At 47.6% G+C, this 19,234-nt stretch overlaps 1 protein-coding gene across 1 annotated transcript in view; it reads left to right on the top strand.

Annotated features, from left to right (window-relative positions):
- The window catches only part of POLE (DNA polymerase epsilon, catalytic subunit), a 63,624-nt gene that overhangs the window by 19,733 nt on the left and 24,657 nt on the right, over positions 1-19,234 (top strand). Inside the window, 13 exon segments of the mRNA XM_087705553.1 lie at positions 981-1,195; positions 3,292-3,394; positions 3,593-3,673; positions 4,466-4,588; positions 5,797-6,015; positions 7,621-7,830; positions 9,045-9,188; positions 12,785-12,925; positions 14,364-14,435; positions 14,437-14,518; positions 15,442-15,548; positions 17,232-17,408; positions 18,868-19,091. Of these exon segments, the coding sequence (XP_087561679.1) occupies positions 981-1,195; positions 3,292-3,394; positions 3,593-3,673; positions 4,466-4,588; positions 5,797-6,015; positions 7,621-7,830; positions 9,045-9,188; positions 12,785-12,925; positions 14,364-14,435; positions 14,437-14,518; positions 15,442-15,548; positions 17,232-17,408; positions 18,868-19,091 (1,898 nt within the window).

A 19,234-nucleotide genomic window follows, 5' to 3' on the forward strand; every position in this document is an offset into this window, starting at 1 on the left:
AGGAGGGAGAACTGGGGAAGCAGGCCTTTTCCAAAAGGCATTCCTATGACTCCGCATTGGCAACAGGAAAGGCATCTGGCCAGTAAAACACCCAGCTCCATTCAGTTGTCCCGACTCCACTCCCTCAAGGGATTATGGGGTCGTTAAATGAAGATGATGATCAGGAGTGGTGGTGGGGTGGCCTAGAGGTGACGCTCTCACCTCACAATCGGGAGGTTGTGAGTTCGATCCTAGGTAGAGGCAGATATTCCTCTCTCTCTGGGCACACTGAGAATATATGTGTTGAACAAAACTCCATGCTGGTGACAGGGAATAGCATCCGGCCATTCAAACACTCTGCTACTTCCATTTAGTTGCCCAAACTCCACCCCTGTAAGGGATTATGGGGTCGTTAAAAGAAGAGGATGATGATCAGGAGTCATCATGAAATGACATCAGGAGTGGGGGTGGGGTGGCCTAGAGGTGGCGCTCTCACCTCACAATCAGGAGACTGTGAGTTCGATCCTAGGTAGAGGCAGATATTTCTCTCTGGGCACAATGAGAATGTATCTACCAAACAAAACTCCATACTGGCGACAGGGAAGGGCATCTGGCCATTCAAACACTCTGCTAGCTGCATTCAGTTGCCCAGACTCCACCCCGCAAGGGATTACGGGTCATTAAAAGTTGATGATTCATACAGTGGAAAAACAGATTTTTGGAGCTGTTTGGTATTTTTGAAGTCCCCCAGCTGCTTTTTGACTCAACTGTTGCCATTCTACTCTTTAAACGGGACTTCGCGGGAACCAAAACGAGAATAGGTTATCAATGATCTTGCTGCTGTCGGTACGGCGCCTCTTCCTTTTTACTTCCGCGGTTGAGCATGACGGGTGTTGAAATGTACCGCGGAGAGGATGAAGCTGCGCGAAGCTTGATGGAGAGCGCTGAATCCATACAGGTGCAGAAAATAAATGTTGTTTCCCCCCCACCCTCCATTCCAGGCAGCCAATATGCCCGATTCCGAGCTGTTTGAGTTGATCTCGGAGAATCGATCCATGTCTCGGAAGCTGGAGGATTACGGACAGCAAAAATCCACTTCCATCAGCACAGCCAAGCGCCTGGCTGAGTTTCTTGGGGACCAGATGGTGAAGGACGCCGGCCTGAGCTGCCGGTTTATCATCTCCAAGAAACCAGAAGGCTCCCCAGTGACAGAGAGGTACCTCCACCGTGTTGGGTAGTAACGGCATTCTACAGGGTTGCATGTACTATGGGTTCAGATATACATTCATTCAGGGTCCAATAAGTAAGAGGTAAATTGAGATCACCAAGAAAGATAAGAGGGTGTTGGCAGGAGGCTGCTCACTGTCAACTCTCTGTGTTGTCATGGGGACAGAATGAGTGGGAGTGCATTCCGCGAATCGGATCTCAGATTCCTGCTGCCGGGTTGGGAGGGGTGTATCTAGTGGGTAATGTGATTTATGACACAGACTGAGGGGAAACGGGGGTAAAGTTCAGAAGCAAATTAAACAAAGCAAAGGTTTGACTGTGAACAAAACTTGCCTAATGAAGCTATTAATGCTGGTTTTTGTATTAAAACATTGGCTCGATTATTAGGAATCAATTACGGCATCGTTTGGAAACGTGACAGTCAAACCTTGCTTTAATTTTTTTATTTTTTATTTTTTATTAACAAACACACACACACACAAAACCTAGACGTACACCACCTTTACGCAGTACAATATGAACAGGAGCGTTTCCAAGGTGGGGCGTGGGAGGAGTCACTGGATGGGTATTGTTACGGCCCAATTGCCTGGAGACTGAGGTAAATCTGAGGACACTCCCTCTGCTCCTGACTCCCCAGATTAACCTCAGTCTTCGGCCTAACAGGAGCTATTCAGCGACTCTCCAGTGAATAGTATTTAGTTAGGATATTTTTGTAGTATTTTTTTCCCCCTTTCTAGTTTCAATACGAACAGGGGCTTCCTGTTCTTTCTAATAGCAAATATCCATCGATACCGCTCACCTTATATTATTTCCCCTTCCGTTGTATTTCGTTTGGATTTCACCATTCTTAACCCTAAACCTCGCTATTTGTTTGTTTGTTTGTTTGTTTATTTATTTATTTATTTATTTATTTATTTATTTATTTATTTAAAGCTTTTATATGCCGTCCAATCCCAAAGGACTCCGGGCGGCTTACAAGAAAATATAAAAAACATAACAACAATACAATTTAAAACAACAATCATCCCTCATACATTCATTCTAGTCGGGGCCGGACTTCAATAGTGAGATCAACAGCCCCAGGCCTGCCAGAACAGCCAAGTTTTTACGGCTTTCCTGAAGGCCATCAGAGTGGGTATGGTCCGGATTTCCGGGGGGAGCTGGTTCCAAAGAGTCGGAGCAGCCACCGAGAAGGCTCTCCTCCGAGGGCCCGCCAGCCGACATTGTTTGGCCGACGGCACCCGAAGGAGGCCCAATCTATGGGATCTTACTGGCCGCTGGGAGGTATGTGTCAGCAGGCGGTCTCGAAGGTATCCTGGCCCTAAGCCATGTAGGGCTTTAAAGGTGATAACCAACACCTTGAATTGAGTCCGGAGACCAATAGGTAGCCAGTGCAGCTCACGGAGGATAGGTTTAACGTGGGTCTACCTCGGCAGCGGTGCCTGGAGGGAATTCAGAGGAACATGGCAAAAGGCCAGCTATCCAGAAGGGAGGGGGGGGGGCTATCATTCTCATTTTGGGAATGGAACGGAATACGGGAGAGACCCTAAAGGGGAAAAGCCAATCTGTTGTGGCCGGACATTGAGGACTGAGCAAGAGGTCGGTCGCTCCATGTTTTGGTCTTCGGGATAGGCTCCCACGCGTTAGACTGGTTCATGGACCCAGATCAGTAAGGACGAGCAACCATAATTGTCCAAGAATACCACCATGCTGTTATGCCTGCTAACGGCCAGCGGAACAGATTCGGGCAGTGAGGAGGGTTGGGGAGGAACCCGGGCCAGTCCTGGAGTCTGGGGAAGGCTCTGATGAGGGCTCTATGTCGGAGGCAGAGAGGGGGCCAGGGCCGTCTGACAGTTATCAGCAGCCTTCAAAGTCAGACATCAGTGAGGCAGAGGAACAGCTGGAGCCTGTTCCCAGTGTGCGCATGCGCAGAGCTGCCAGACGAAGGGAGCAGCTAAGGAACAGGGGGTCGACTTGGGAGTGAGGCCACAGGGGGACGGTGAATGGCCCCTCCCAGAGTCACGGCGGGTCGGACACGACTTTGCAACTAACAACAACAACCATCCTCTCCTTCCTCCCGCCCAGGGCCATCCCGCTCGCCATTTTCCAGGCCGAGCTCTCGGTGCGCAAGCATTACCTCCGGAAGTGGCTCAAAAGCCCCTCGATGCAGGATTTTGATATCCGAACGGTAAGCAGACGAGGCTGGGAATGGAATGGGCTCGATCTGGTTACTGGCCCGGATTCTTATATGGCTTGTTGAAAAACCGTGCTTCCCCAGGGGGTATCCTGGAAACAACTTCCCGGTTGGCGCTATGAATAACCGGAGCGCTAACTCGGGTGGCTCAATTTTATCCCTTGTGGGCTTCATTGCCTGTTTTATCCACAGATCCTGGACTGGGAGTATTACATTGAAAGGCTGGGTAGCACCATCCAAAAAATTATCACCATTCCGGCAGCTCTGCAGCAGGTAATTTATATACTTGGGAGTGAATCCTTGGGGAGTGGGGCAAGCCCCCTTCCCACTGCAATAAATGGCAAAACAGAACAGAATTACAGAGTTGGAAGGGACCTTGAAGGTCTTCTAGTCCAACCCCCTGATCCAGCAGTAGAGCAGGAGTCGGCCACGGCGGGTTGTCGAAGGAATTGGGTTTGTCTAGTCTAAAGAACAGAAGAATTTGGGGCGACGTGATAGCAGTATTCCGGTATTTGAGGGGCTTCCCCAAAGAAGAGGGGGCCGATTTATCTTCTAAAGCACCTGAAGGCAAGAAACAATGGATGGAAACTAATCAAGGAGCGAAGCGACCCGGAATGAAGGAGAAAATCAATCAGAATTAATCAGAATAGAGCTGGAAGGGACCTTTGAGGTCTTCTAGTCCAACCCCCTGCTGAAGCAGGAGATCCTAAACCAGTTCAGACGCCTAGTCTCTTCTTAAAAAGCTCCAGTGATGGAGCACCCACAACTTCTGGTGGCAAGCGGTTCCACTGGTTAATTGTCCTCACTGTTAGGAAGTTTCTACTGAATTCCACGTTGCTTCTCTCCTTGGTTAGTTTCCATCCTTCCTTTCTTGTCCTGCCTTCAGGTGCTTTGGAAAATAACGTAAGCCCCTCTTTGTGGCAGCCCTTCAAATATTGGAATCCTGCTATCAGGTCCCCCCTTAGTGACGTGATATAATCAACGTAAACAATGCCCCATCCTCCCTGGAAAAGGGGAAAGAAATGAAAACCAAGGGAGAGGGCTAAATGTGAGGCTTCCTGACAGGTGAAGAATCCGGTGCCTCGTGTCCGTCACCCGGATTGGCTGCACAAGAAGCTGCTGGAGAAAAATGATGTGTACAAGCAGAAGAAAATCAGTGAGCTCTTTGTCAGCGAAGGCAAAAGACAGGTAAGATTGCACACCTAACAGTTCTCGGCCACAGCCTCTGGCCTGTGGGGCTTAGGTAAAGGTGAAGGTTCCCCTCGCACATCTGTGCCAGTCGTTCCCGACTCTAAGGGGCGGTGCTCATCTACGTTTCAAAACCGAAGAGCCAGCGCTGTCCAAAGACGTCTCCGTGGTCATGTGGCCGGCATGACTCAACGCCAAAGGCGCATGGAACACCTTCCCACCAAAGGTGGTTCCTATTTTCCTACTTGCATTTTTTACATGCTTTCAAACTGCTCCGTTGGCAGGAGCTGGGACAAGTCATGGGAGCTCACTCCGTTACGCGGCGCTGGGGATTTGAACCGCCGAACTGCCGACCTTTCGATTGACAAGCTCAGTATCTGAGCCACTGTGTCCCACATGGGGCTTAAGGGCAGGACAAAGACATGTCCTATAGCAACAGCTCTCAGCGTTCCAAGTAGAATTAAATCAGAGTCCAAGGCAAAACGATCCTTAAAGTTCCAATTGAATAAATCAGACACCTTAGCACATCTGTGTTAATCCCAATTCTGGAAATGACATCAGAATCCCACCCAGTTAAAAGTTCACGATCTTGTCCCCACACCCACAAATCCATCACATGGTCCAATCTTCTTCTTCCACGCTGGCGTCTCCACCCAGCTGCTTCCGGTCAGGTGTAAAAGTGCAGAGACAAAAGATGACCTTGTGCTTCTAGTAAAGAATGAAAACAATAACACATTCCACAATCCTACTCCTGTCTATTCCCCCCTCCCATCAACTATACTAAAGAAACAGCATAATGAAATAAGAGAAAGTGTGGCGGGCCAAAATTCTAAAAGGAATATAATTTCAGGCCTGACAACACCACTTACAGACCCATATACCGGACTGTCAGAGTTCAACAATATTCTTATTCAACAATATTCATCAATAGTTTGATGTTTGGAGAACTGCTTTGATTGTAGGCGTGTGTCTCAAAGACGTTTTGCCTTTGTTCCCAGGCCAGGCGTCCTCGAGGCGCTTAAATCTGGCCACTTGCCAATGTCTTCCTCCCCACCCCTTACAACCTTCATCTCTCCACCTGCCCACCTTCCCCAATTTCGTCTTACACCCCCCTCCCTTCCTCCAGTTATGCCAGGATGCCAGTCAGCTGTAGCGAAGATGGCAGAGCTAACCTCTTTCATATAATCATCATTGGGCTTTCCCTGTAGGTCTCCACTAACGTACCCATGGAGGATACCCCGAATAGTCAGGTGGCCGACATGGAAGATTTTGGGGTCAGCAAACCTCTGCACCCAGTGCCCCCCATGTCAAGCAAGCGTAAACGAATCCCCACCGCGGAGGAGAGCCAGCAGCAGTCCCAAGCTCTGGAGCTCACCCAGTCCTGGAGGGAGATCCTGGGGCCCCCGCCGCCCGCTGGCACCACTAAGGTAAGTCGGCTTGCTCAGGGCTGCAACTGCATCAGAGAGCAGGCCGAAAGCTTCTCGGCCAATTAGCAGCGGGGTTGCTTTGAGGTTGGGGCTGCCCCGCTGGGAAAGCCGTTGACCCTTTCGCCCCTGAGATAGTTTTCAGTAAAAAGGAAGTGATTGCAAGTCTATCGCCATTGCTCAGATGGGCTTGGTTATCTCTGCAGGGAGCAGTTCCAACTCAAAAGTGTATTGGGCATAGGTGTGGCCTGTCAGCTGCCAGCCCCTCCAGCGGAGGAGGAGGAGGAGAAGGTGGCGTGGGAGTCAGGGTCAGCATCAAGGCAATCTGAGGGGGAAGGGGGAATGGAGCTGTCAGAGAGAGAGAGGCAGACAGAGATGGAACCTGTGCCGTCCATCAGCCCTCCGATGGAGAGTCAACAGCCTCCAGGTCTGGAGGTGGCTGATGAGGAAGAGGAGGAACAAATGAGTCCAGTGCCTGATTAGCGAATGCACAGAATAGAATAGAATAGAATAGAATATTATTATTTGTATGCCGCCCTTCTCCGGGAGGACTCAGGGCAGCGAACAATTCAAGGGGGGAAAAAGGGGAACATAAAAACGAAATACAAATAATAAAAATAAGCAACAGTCGCACAACCATACATGTCGAGAGGGGAGGGGAACTCATCACCCCCAGGCCTGTCGGCAAAGCCAAGTTTTGACGGCTTTTCGGAAGGCCTGGAGAGAGGTGAGGGTCCGAATCCCTGCGGGGAGTTCATTCCAAAGGGCCGGAGCTGCCACAGAGAAGGCCCTCCCCCGGCTAATAACCAGGTGGCATTGGCTGGTAGATGGCACCCGGAGGAGGCCAACACTGAGATCTAATGGGTCTGTGGGAGGTAATTGGCAGCAGGCGGTCTCTCAAGTACGAAGGGAGAGGAGAGGAGAGCAGTGGAAATCTATAGGCCGGTCACCATCAAGGCAACCTGAGAACTCCGAGGGGGAAGAGGGAATGGAACTCTCAGAGAGAGAGAGAGGCAGAGCCTGGGCCGTCCATCAGCCCTCAGATGGAGAGTCAACAGCTCCCAGGTCTGGAGGTGGCTGATGAGGAAGTGGAGGAAGAGCTGGCTCCAGTGCCTGATTTGCAAATGCACAGAAGGGAGAGGAGAGGAGAACAGTGGAAATCTATGGGCCGATCACCATCAAGGCAACCTGAGAACTCCGAGGGGGAAGAGGGAATGGAACTGTCAGAGAGAGAGGGAGGGAGGGAGGGAAGAAGAGAGAGAGAGAGGCGGAGCCTGGGCTGTCCGTCAGCCCTCAGGCGGAGAGTCAACAGCCCCCAGGTGTGGAGGTGGCTGATGAGGAAGAGGAGGAACAGCTGGCTCCATGCCTGATTAGCGAATGCGCAGAGGAGAGGAGAGCAGTGGAAATCTATGGGACGGTCTTGAGACAGAAGAGTTCCCCTCTCCACTACCACCCCTCCAGCCGGACCGCCAAGCCCCAAAGTTTGGGGACCCCTGGTCTAGGTGAAATATTTCAGGTGCCTGAGCTCAAGCACCTGAGGCTGCTTTGCAGCTGCCTGTGCCCCCCCCCCTCTCAACCGCTGCCTCCGTCCACTTTGCTCTGCCGCAGGAGGAACGCCTTCTCTGGCTGCGCTACCATAAGAAAAAGTGGGAGCTGCAGGCCCGACAACGCCAGGAGCGCCGGAAGAAGCGGAGGCTGGCCAACGGAGAAGCAGCTCCCGGGGGCGGAGTAATCCGGGCCGGGCCCTCCAAGGGGCTGAGCAATTTCCTGCGCAAGACTGCGCGGAGTATCCTCGACATGCCGTGGCAAGTAGTCCAGGTACGGGCATCCTCACTGCCGAGGACGGCAGGCGCGTGAGCCCCGATGTTCAACGCGGGCCGCGCTGCTTATACACTGACCTGATAACCCTCTAGCTGTGTTGCACTTCGGTTCCCGGAATCCTTTGGCGGACAAGACAGGATTCCTGTCTACCCCATCACGATGGGAGCTGTCCTGTGATCGAAGGGCCCGCAGTCCCCGGAGCAGAGCTTAAGTTGGAATTCCTAAGAGCGTTCCTTCTTTTTCTTTGCTCCCATTTCTCCTCTGATACAAAATTTGGATTATTCTTCCTTAGACTCTTAACTGCCTTTCACAAGGACAATACCGTTAACCGAGGATCACCAACCTTTCGGACCTCAGGGGCCACTACATTCATAGTTTTAAATCCTGTGGACCACTAATATTTACCTGCCTAGTGACTATATCTATATCTATATCTATATCTATCTATCTATCTATCTATCTATCTATCTATCTATCTATCTATCTATCTATCTATCTATCTATCTATCTATCTATCTATATATATATATATATATATATATATAAGATTTATATATTATATATATATTTAGTGTCACAACCCCTGGTAGGCCCCAATTATGGGAGGAAGCTAATTGCTTCCATTATCTGTCAATCGGCTCGTCACAAGAGTCCATCACGACAGAAACCCAATATTTTTACTGTTGCCTTTGTTACATTTTGTGTAGTATTTGTGCTGATAAATAAATAAAGGGAGACTAGTATAGATCTATTTCAAGCTATTTAGCTCTCATCAGCTAGCCATACCCTTACTGGGATTCGAACCTGTGGTGTATTACATCTTAGGCAAACGTCTTAGCCATTAAGCCACAGGTCTCCTCCTTATCAGCTGAAGCCAGGGAAGAAGGTATATATTTACTAGTCTCCCTTTATTTATTTATCAGCACAAATATTACACACACACATACATATATATACCATTTTTTAATTACTTCCTTATTAAAATTATTTATCAACAACAAGATATCTTTGTAATATATTCTTAGGGTTATACATTATATCATCAATCCTCTATCAAGTATTTCCTTGCTAGCTTTTGTAGCATCTTGAGAAAACAATCCAAGCGTCTTTGCCTTTTCTCCGAGGATTCCTCTTTGGGGGTTGACAAAAATCACGATTTTCCTCTTGATTGAAGAGCTGGTCCTTATCCCCCTTCCCCCCCCCCCTGCTAGATTGCCGAGACTGCCCAGCCAGGCCTCTTCAAGCTATGGGCTGTAATCGGAAGCGATCTCTACTGCCTCAAACTGAACGTCCCGCGTATCTTCTACATCAACCAGCGCATCCCTAAACCCGAAGAGAGCACGGTCTACAAAAAGGTACATTAAACTCCAGGGGTGGAATAGAATAGAATAGAATAGAATTTTTATTATTTGTATGCCGCCCTTCTCCGGGAGGACTCAGGGCGGCGAACAATTCAAAGGGGAAAAAAGGGGGAACATAAAAAAAAACAAAATACAATAATAAAAGTCAACAACAATTGCACAACCATACATGTCGAGAGGGGAGGGGAACTCATCACCCCCAGCCCTGCCGGCAAAGCCAGGTTTTGACGGCTTTTCGGAAGGCCTGGAGAGAGGTGAGGGTCCGAATCCCTGCGGGGAGTTCATTCCAGAGGGCCGGAGCTGCCACAGAGAAGGCCCTCCCCCGGGTAATAGCCAGGTGGCATTGGCTGGTAGACGGAACCCGGAGGAGGCCAACCCTGTGAGATCTAATGGGTCTGTGGGAGGTAATTGGCAGCAGGCGGTCTCTCAAGTACACAGATCCAATACCATAAAGGGCTTTATAAGTGACGACTAGCACCTTGAAGCGTAGCCGGAGACTGATCGGTAACCAGTGCAGCTCGCGGAGGATAGGTGTAACGTGGGTGTACCGAGGTGCACCCACAATCGCTCGCGCGGCTGCGTTCTGGACGAGTTGAAGTCTCCGAATACTCTTCAAGGGCTGCCCCATGTAGAGCGCATTGCAGTAGTGATTGATTCCAGTGCGTTAATTTCCCATCCCTTCTGGAATCGTCCTTGTCGGGAGGCTTCTCCCGACGAGCCAAGTGGAAGGAGAAGCCAGATTCACTTAGCAACCCAGTGGCTAATTTTAATGACGGCAGTGATTCCGTTAATAAACGTGGCAGGAGAATTTGTAAAAAAATCCGACGAAGCTCACTTAAGGTTTAAGGTTTTAAGGTTTTAATAAATTTATAGGCTGCCCAATCCCGAAGGACTCCGGGCGGCTTACAGAATACATATTTAAAAAGAATAAAAAATTAGAAAAATAGAAAGAAAAAACAGATTAAAAGATCACTTCATGCACTCAATCTAGGCGGGGCTGGACCTCATTTCATGAGGTCAAGAGCCCCAGGCCTGCCGGAATAGCCAGGTTTTAGTAACTTAACAAATGCCTCGCATAGCAGCCTCCGTTCTGGACTCAGTTGTCGTAAGTTGAGGACTCCCTTAGCAATTAACTGATTTAAGCTGAAGAGACCCAGATTTTTTTGAAAAATAAGAGCTTGACTCCTTCCCTAAGAAGCAAACACATGCAGATCCTGAGTGGTGGGTTCGTTCCACAGGCAGGTAGCTTTGAACAGGGAAAAGCCAATTTAGAATAGGAATAGAATAGAATAGAGAAAAAGAATAGAATAGGATTCTTTATTGGCCAAGTGTGATTGGACACACAAGGAATTTGACTTTGGTGCAGATTCAATGTACATAAGAATAAAAATACATTCATCAGGAATCCTAAGGTACTACAATACTTAATGAAAGTCATAGGATACAAATAAGCAATCAGGAAACAATATCAATATGAATAGAAAAGAATAGGAATAGAATAGAATATAGAAGAGACTATAGAATAGAATAGAGAAAAAGAATAAAAAAGAATAGAATAGAATATAGAAAAAGAATAGAATAGAACAGAACAGAATTATTTATTGGCCAAGGAATTTGTCTTTGGTGCAAATACTCTCAGTGTACACAAAGAGAATGATGCATTCATAGAATAGAATAGAGAAAAAGAATAAAACAGAATAGAATATAGGAATAGAATAGAACAGAACAGAATTATTTATTCCAAGGAATTTGTCTTTGGTGCAAATACTCTCAGTGTACACAAAGAGAATGATGCATTCATAGAATAGAATAGAATAGAATAGAATAGAATAGAGAAAAAGAATAAAACAGAATAGAATAGAATAGAATATAGGAATAGAATAGAACAGAACAGAATTATTTATTGGCCAAGGAATTTGTCTTTGGTGCAAATACTCTCAGTGTACACAAAGAGAATGATGCATTCATAGAATAGAATAGAGAAAAAGAATAAAACAGAATAGAATATAGGAATAGAATAGAACAGAACAGAATTATTTATTCCAAGGAATTTGTCTTTGGTGCAAATACTCTCAGTGTACACAAAGAGAATGATGCATTCATAGAATAGAATAGAATAGAATAGAATAGAATAGAGAAAAAGAATAAAACAGAATAGAATAGAATAGAATATAGGAATAGAATAGAACAGAACAGAATTATTTATTGGCCAAGGAATTTGTCTTTGGTGCAAATACTCTCAGTGTACACAAAGAGAATGATGCATTCATAGAATAGAATAGAGAAAAAGAATAAAACAGAATAGAATATAGGAATAGAATAGAACAGAACAGAATTATTTATTCCAAGGAATTTGTCTTTGGTGCAAATACTCTCAGTGTACACAAAGAGAATGATGCATTCATAGAATAGAATAGAATAGAATAGAATAGAATAGAATAGAATAGAATAGAGAAAAAGAATAAAACAGAATAGAATAGAATAGAATATAGGAATAGAATAGAACAGAACAGAATTATTTATTGGCCAAGGAATTTGTCTTTGGTGCAAATACTCTCAGTGTACACAAAGAGAATGATGCATTCATAGAATAGAATAGAGAAAAAGAATAAAACAGAATAGAATATAGGAATAGAATAGAACAGAACAGAATTATTTATTCCAAGGAATTTGTCTTTGGTGCAAATACTCTCAGTGTACACAAAGAGAATGATGCATTCATAGAATAGAATAGAATAGAATAGAATAGAGAAAAAGAATAAAACAGAATAGAATAGAATAGAATATAGAAAAAGAATAGAATAGAACAGAACAGAATTATTTATTGGCCAAGGAATTTGTCTTTGGTGCAAATACTCTCAGTGTACACAAAGAGAATGATGCATTCATAGAATAGAATAGAATAGAATAGAGAAAAAAATCAAACAGAATAGAATAGAATAGAATATAGAAAAAGAATAGAATAGAACAGAACAGAATTATTTATTGGCCAAGGAATTTGTCTTTGGTGCAAATACTCTCAGTGTACACAAAGAGAATGATGCATTCATAGAATAGAATAGAATAGAATAGAATAGAGAAAAAAATCAAACAGAATAGAATAGAATAAAGAAAAAGAATAGAATAGTACAGAACAGAATTATTTATTGGCCAAAGAGAATGATGCATTCATCAAGAATAAAAAGATACAGCACTTAATGATAGTCATGGGGTACAAATAAGCAATCAGGAAACAACCAATATCAATATAAATCGTAAAGATACAAGCCGCAAAGTTACAGTCCTGCAGTCATCAGTGGGAGGAGATGGGGGATAGGAACGATGAGAAGACTAATAGTAATAGTGATGCAGCCTTAGTGAATAGTTTGACAGTGTTGTGGGAATTAGTTGTTTAGCAGAGTGATGGCGTTTGGGGAAAAACTGTCCTTGTGTCTAGTTGTTCTGGTGTGCAATGCTCTAACGTCGTTTTGAGGGTAGGAGTTGAAACAATTTACCATCCTAAAGGGGTCAAATTGATTAAACTCTCCATCCCTTCGGGGCATAAACAGAAGGAATCTCCTCCTAAGCTTCCCTCCCTGTTCTCTTGGCAGGTGAATCGGATTCTTCCTCGTTCCAGCTTGGCCTTCCACCTGTACGAGTACTCCGTGCCCGAAGACATGTACCTGGAGCACGTCAACGAGATCTATGCCAGCCTCTCTGCTCCAGACATTGAAGGGGTTTACGAGACGCAGGTAATGCCTTGATCAAAATAGAGAAAGGGGGAGGAGAGCCAAGGTGGGCGAATCGATGGGCAACAAGTTGCTCCTTCCACTGCCACACCAGCAAAAAGAGCTTGCAATAATATTTGTGTGATTTCAGAAACCTTTTTAGCCTAGAGGAAACTATATCTAATCTCCCACTAACCTACGCATAGATACTAAGTTGTTCTATAGCAATAGCAATAGGAGTTAGACTTATATACCGCTTCATAGGGCTTTCAGCCCTCTCTAAGCGGTTTACAGAGTCAGCATATTGCCCCCAACAATCCGATAGATAGATAGATAGATAGATAGATAGATAGATAGATAGATAGATAGATGATAGATAGATAGATAGATTGCAATAGCAATAGCAGTTAGACTTATATACCGCTTCATAGGGCTTTCAGCCCTCTCTAAGCGGTTTACAGAGTCAGCATATCACCCCCAACAATCTGGGGTCCTCATTTCACCCACCTCGGAAGGATGGAAGGCTGAGTCAACCTTGAGCCGGTGAGATTAGAACCGCTGAACTGCAGATAACAGTCAGCTGAAGTGGCCTGCAGTACTGCACCCTAACCACTGCGCCACCTCAGTTCTGACCCCCCTCGTCCCACACCAACACACACTCCGAGCCAAAGATAACTTACGGCATTTAATTAACAGACAGACAGGTCCTTGGCAGCAAACCGGCACAGACAAGCTTGGGCAGCAATCCAGCACAGATAAGCCCTGGCAGCAATCCAGCCTGCCAAGCTCACCATAATGTTCTCTGACATTAGTTCCTGCGTTGACTTCTGCAAGAGGGGCGTGTGCACAAGCAGTCCTTTTATAGTCTGGAGAGGAACCTAATGACCACCAGCTGAGTGCAATTACCTCCTGTAACTGCGCAACTGTTCCTGATGCCTATTAGCTCTTCGGTGCCGGGCATCCAGGAACAACTCACTACTGACCTCAGGCTCACACTCCCTTTTGTCCTCCTCACTGGTCCAAGGCTCAGGCGCCTCCTGGTGGCCATCCAGCCTCTCTGCGCCCTGCTCGGAGTCGGAACCCTGTCCAGGGTCCTCCACATCCTCCAGAGCCAACTCATAGGGCTGGTGGCAGCTCCAACGGCTCCTGCTGGGCCACAACACTAAGTGATTTTTTTTCTGTATGACTCTTATCAGTCTCTCGCTGCATCGTGGAGGCATTTGGTTCTACTCTTCTTCCCTTAAACATTGCTCCAGTTAATGGAGGAGTGTGGACATAAATTCATTTATTCATGCACAGCTCTGTTGAGATCCAGTCCCAGCATTTCAATCGTGGTAGAAATCTGGCCTTTGACTGGATCGCTGCGACGCCTGAATTGTTTTGCTCTTTCAACCATTGTGTTGTAAATTTGTCGGGGCGCTCGGAACTTTTGCCCTGTGGCCTGATCCACTCTCTTTCCCAGGTGCCGTTGCTCCTGCGGGCCCTGATTCAGCTAGGCTGTGTCTGCATGGTAAATAAGCATTTGGTGAGGCACTCTGAGCGGCCGGGAAGCTGAGACCTTTGACCTGGATCACCTGGAGAGGCAGTCTCTGGCACAGTTCAGCTACCTGGAGCCAGGTAGGTGTCAACCCTGAAGCTGTCCTAACTGAAGCCGTTCCTGTCCACTTCGGCGTTTCCACACTGAGTTGAGAGTCAGGGAGGGAGGATGTGAGATAGAGGGATTTTTCTAGCCAAAACAAAATGCTTTCTCTTGGGAGCCAAGGACATTTTCAAATCTGGTCAGAAGGCGGCGGAGTGAGGGCCCTACCCGGTTGTCAGACTGAACGTTGATTGGACCATGGACTGATTGTTTTGAGAAAGTAGAAAAACTTTTAATGAGGTGAAAATCGCAGTGTCAGGGTTCCAATTAGCATCCAAAATTAAATCAGAGTCCGAGGCAAAGAGTTCCAATTTATTAAGAGAGCCAAATCTGAAAGCTTCCGGTTTTCCCAGTTGAAAGTTCAAGATCTTGCCCCCACACCCAACAAGCCCATCACATAGTCCATGCTGGCAGTTCCACCCATCCAGATCCGGTCAGGTGCAGAGGGTGCAAAGACAGAGGATGACCTTGGCTTTCTAGAAAGAATGTTGTTATGGCTACATAGCATCTAACGCCGTACAATCCCCTCTCCCATTTTCCCACCATAGAAAATGCACAGTAGAATAATAGAAAGTGTGGCAGGCCAAAAACCCAAAAGAAAAGATGGCTGCGGGCCTGACGCGCAGTGGTTTTCAGAGTCTGTTTTCACCAGGCATGCGCCAATATGATATTGCCAATAAAAGCATCCTTTGAGAAACTCTCGAGTGCTTCGGACTCTCGTTTGCCATGGATTTATTGCTTGGAACCCTGACATTAAACTCTGAAAATTCCCGCGGTTTTCACCTCATTAAAAACAAAAGTACAGGAACCCTGACACTATAGGGAGGCACACGGGAGGCTGATCTGTGCCGCGGGAGTACTGATTTCCATCTAACGCACCCGAATCCTTTCTGTTGTCTAGGGAGCATCCGACACATCTACCTCTATCACCACTCCCAGGGCAGCAAGGCGTTGCTTGGCCTCTTCATCCCGTCCCAGCGCAAAGCCTCCATCTTTGTGCTTGATACAGTAAGTTCAAGGGCGGGAGGGGGAAAAGGGAGATGATTTGGGTCCTGTGTTTGGGGGGTTTCTTTCTCCTAATCTCTCCGCCCCCCGCCCCCCCTTAGATATTTTACAATCAAAATGTGTCACAGCTGCGTCCAAAGAAGATCGCTTTGTGTGTGTTTTGTTTTGTTTCCATTTGTGGAAACGTTCTTAAATCAATCTTCGTGGTTTTTACGCAACTGCGAAAATGCCCATCGGAGGAGGGGCGGGGGGGGGTGTCAGCGGGCCAGAGGGTTGCCGTAACCGGTACTCCTTGACTTAACGACCACAGCTGAGCTGAAAAACCGATGTTGCTAAGGAAGACATGTGTTCGGCGAGTTTTGCCCCATTTCACGACTTCCTTCGCCGGGTTCGTGAAGTGAATCACTGCAGTTGTTAAATCCGCAAACTGTGTCTGTGTACACATAACATATACAGTGTGTATATCTACCGCGTTTTCCCAAAATACGACCTACCCTGAAAGTAAGTCCTAGCTTGATTTCGACACGTGTGTCCAAAAGCACCTCGTTGGAGAATGTGATTTATGACACAGACTGAGGGGAGGGGCAAAGTTCAGCCATAATTAAAATGAGGTCAGATCTGACGGCAATGGGGGGTGTTGCCGAAATGGTGTTCCTAATAAATGACACCCTAATTAAGACCCCGCCCACTCCGGGGAGCACTGGTAAAAATTATGCCAGGGTAGGGACGGGGAATGGGTGGAGCTGTCCTGCTAATTACCTTCGGGGAGTTGCAGCTAGGCGTGGCACCCCTCAACACCTGCCTTGCCGGCCCATTTCTTCTGCAGCTGGCAAGGCTTTCCCGAAGGTCTCTGTAGCTGATAACAGAGCTCCTGATTGATCCATATATATATGTGTGTGTTCTGACCCCCCTCGCCCTACACCAAAGCACGCCGAGACAAAGATACTGCAAGGATTTATTAACACACAGACAGGAGCTTGGCAGCAATCCAGCACAGACAAGACGTTGCCAGCAATCCAGCACAGACTAACCTTGGCAGCAATCCAGCCTGCCAAGCTAGCCACGAGAGTTCTCCAGCTCTAGTGAATACGTTGACTCCTGCAACGGGCGTGTGCACAATCATTCCTTTTATAGTCTTGAGAGGAGCCTAATTACCACCAGCTGAGTGCAATTATCTCCTGTAACTGCGTAACTGCTCCTTACGCCTATTAGCTCTCTGTTGCCGGGCATCCAGGACCAACTCCCTTGTCTCCTCCCCACTGCTCCAATGCATGACGTCGGGATCACACTCCCTTGTCTCCTCCCCACTGGTCCAAGGCTCAGGCGCCTCTGGTGGCCAACCAGCCTCTCTGCGCCCTGCTCGGAGTCAGAACCCTGTCCAGGATCCTCCACAGCCGACTCATCAGGCCCTCGCTGTCGGAGTCTGGTGGCAGCTCCAACGGCTCCTGCTGAGCCACAACGTATATGTATATGTTTATGCAAATATATACAAAGCAGAATTTAATCCAGAAATTAATCCTGGAAGTCTCAGTCTCCCCCGCCCCCCACATCTCCCCAAAATCTGTGTTTAAAAATGCAGATTGACGTCTGAGTGTCCCGCTCCCTTGAGTCCCTGCCTCGGGTCCTTCCTGCCTGCCTGCCTGCCTGCAGCTCAGCCCTCTCTGTTGGATCACTCCTCTGCCTTAGGTGCGCAGTAATCAGATGCCAAACCTCAACAGCCTGTATTCTGCTGAGCATGCTGCCATGGTGGAGAAAGTGGGCCAAGAGCTGCTGCCCCCGGACAAGCACGTCTTTGAAGTCCGCGCCGAGACGGACCTCAAGAGCATCGGCAGGGCAATCCAGCGCCTCCTGATGGGCTACAAGGTAAGGAAATGGAACCCCCCCCGAACCCCTTGCAGTCTTCCTCTTCCAACAAAGCGCCTTCAAAGGGACGATTCAGGGTTTTGGGCTGTTGAGGTTGGTCTCCTGCCCTGGGCCTCTGGCTCTTTTCCCTCCCTTCTTCCTAGAGCCCTTTTCAATGCAAACTTTCCCCGGATCTTCTGAGTGCAGGGATCGGCAATCCGCGCGTGGCTCTTTCATCCCTCTGCGGCGGCTCCCTCTTGCTCAAAATACGCGTCACGACCGCCAATGTGCGGCACCCGCCTGCCCGCAATTTATTGAGCTTTCTGGCCCTCGGTAGGCCGATGTGTGCAGTGTTCACTTCATTTTAGACGTCAAACCGAACAACTTAAGCCCTGGTGGGTGCAGTGGTTAGAATGCAGTGTTGCAGGCTGACTCTGCCCACTGCCAGAAGTTTGATTCTGACCAGCTGAAGGTTGGTTCCCTCCAGAAGAGAGGAAAGGAGGAGGAAAGAAGAAAGGGTAAAGGAGAGGAAGAAAGAGAGGGTAATAAGAGTAGGAGAGAGGAGAGGAAGAGGGGAATAATGGGGGAAAGAAAGAAAGGGAAGAAGAAAGGAGAGGAGGAAAGAAGAAAGGAGAGAAGAAGGGAGGGCGATAGGGTTGTTGTGAAACAAAATGGATATATGGGATGGCAGAAAAGCAAGGTTGATTATACTATTGAATTTTTAGGGGAAGAATTGAATTGTTATCAATATTAAAAGATAATAAGAATGTATATTTCTGAATGTATGTATGGGAACAAAAATAAAACACTTTAAAAAAAGAGTTTTGTGGCCTTTTCTGTGGAAAACAGATCCAAATGGCTCTTTTGGGTGTTTTAAGATTGCCGAGCCCTGTTCTGGGGCTTCGTTTTCATGCTTTGCAAAAACCTTGTAGGGAAAACAAGTCCTATTAGACTACAAAGAGTTACGGTTAATCCTCGGCTTACGGCCCCGACGGAGCCCCAAATGTCTGTCGCTAAGCCGGACATTTGTTAATCGAGCCTCGCTCCCTTTTCACGACGTCCCGCACCACGCCAGTTAAGCGAGTCACCGCTGCTGACGAGTTCGTAACCCGATCGTTCAGCGAATCCGGCTTCTCTGTTGTCAGAGGGTCACCAAAGGGGGCCCCGTGGCCTTGGGACTCTTAACGGTTGTCATAAGTATGAGTCAGTTTGCCAAGCTCGCGGTTTGTGGATCACGTGGCCAGGGGGATGCTACGAAGGTCGCGAGCGTGACGGTCCTCGAGTCGCTTTTATTTCTGACGCTGTTGTAACTTTCAACGGCTCCTCAAACAAACCCCTATATTCGTTCAGGTCGCTGGGAGCCGAGGGAACAAATACCTGTGGTTCAGGATCTCGCCACACTGATTGCATTTCTCCTCTTGCCTCGCCAAAATTCTCACACCTCCCATCCTCTTAAGGGTATGTATCTTGTCTGCCACAGGATGAACGTCGGGGCCCAACCCTCGTCGCTGTGCAGTCTAACTGGGATTTGAAGCGGCTGGCCAGTAGCATGCCCGTTCTGCAGGAGTTCCCCCTGGTTCCTGTCCACGTGGCGGACGACATCAACTACAGCATATTGGACTGGCAGCGCCATGGTGCCCGCCACTTGATCCGCCACTACCTCAAGCTGGATATGTGTCTGTCTCAGGCCTTTGATATGAGCCGGTGAGCTTTGTGGGACTGTTCCGACCGAGGCTTCTCGAGAGCCTGAAACCCAACTCCTTGTCCCGGCAAAAACTCCTTTGGTTAATTGGCTGTGAATTTTGATCATTCACACCAGGGGTGGGTTTCTCGCCCCGTTCCAACCG

The sequence above is a fragment of the Thamnophis sirtalis genome, unplaced genomic scaffold (assembly GCF_051295495.1).
Source record: "Thamnophis sirtalis isolate CommonGarterSnake01/CBP01778 unplaced genomic scaffold, rThaSir2_p1.2 scaffold_2, whole genome shotgun sequence".
Lineage (NCBI taxonomy): Eukaryota > Metazoa > Chordata > Lepidosauria > Squamata > Natricidae > Thamnophis > Thamnophis sirtalis.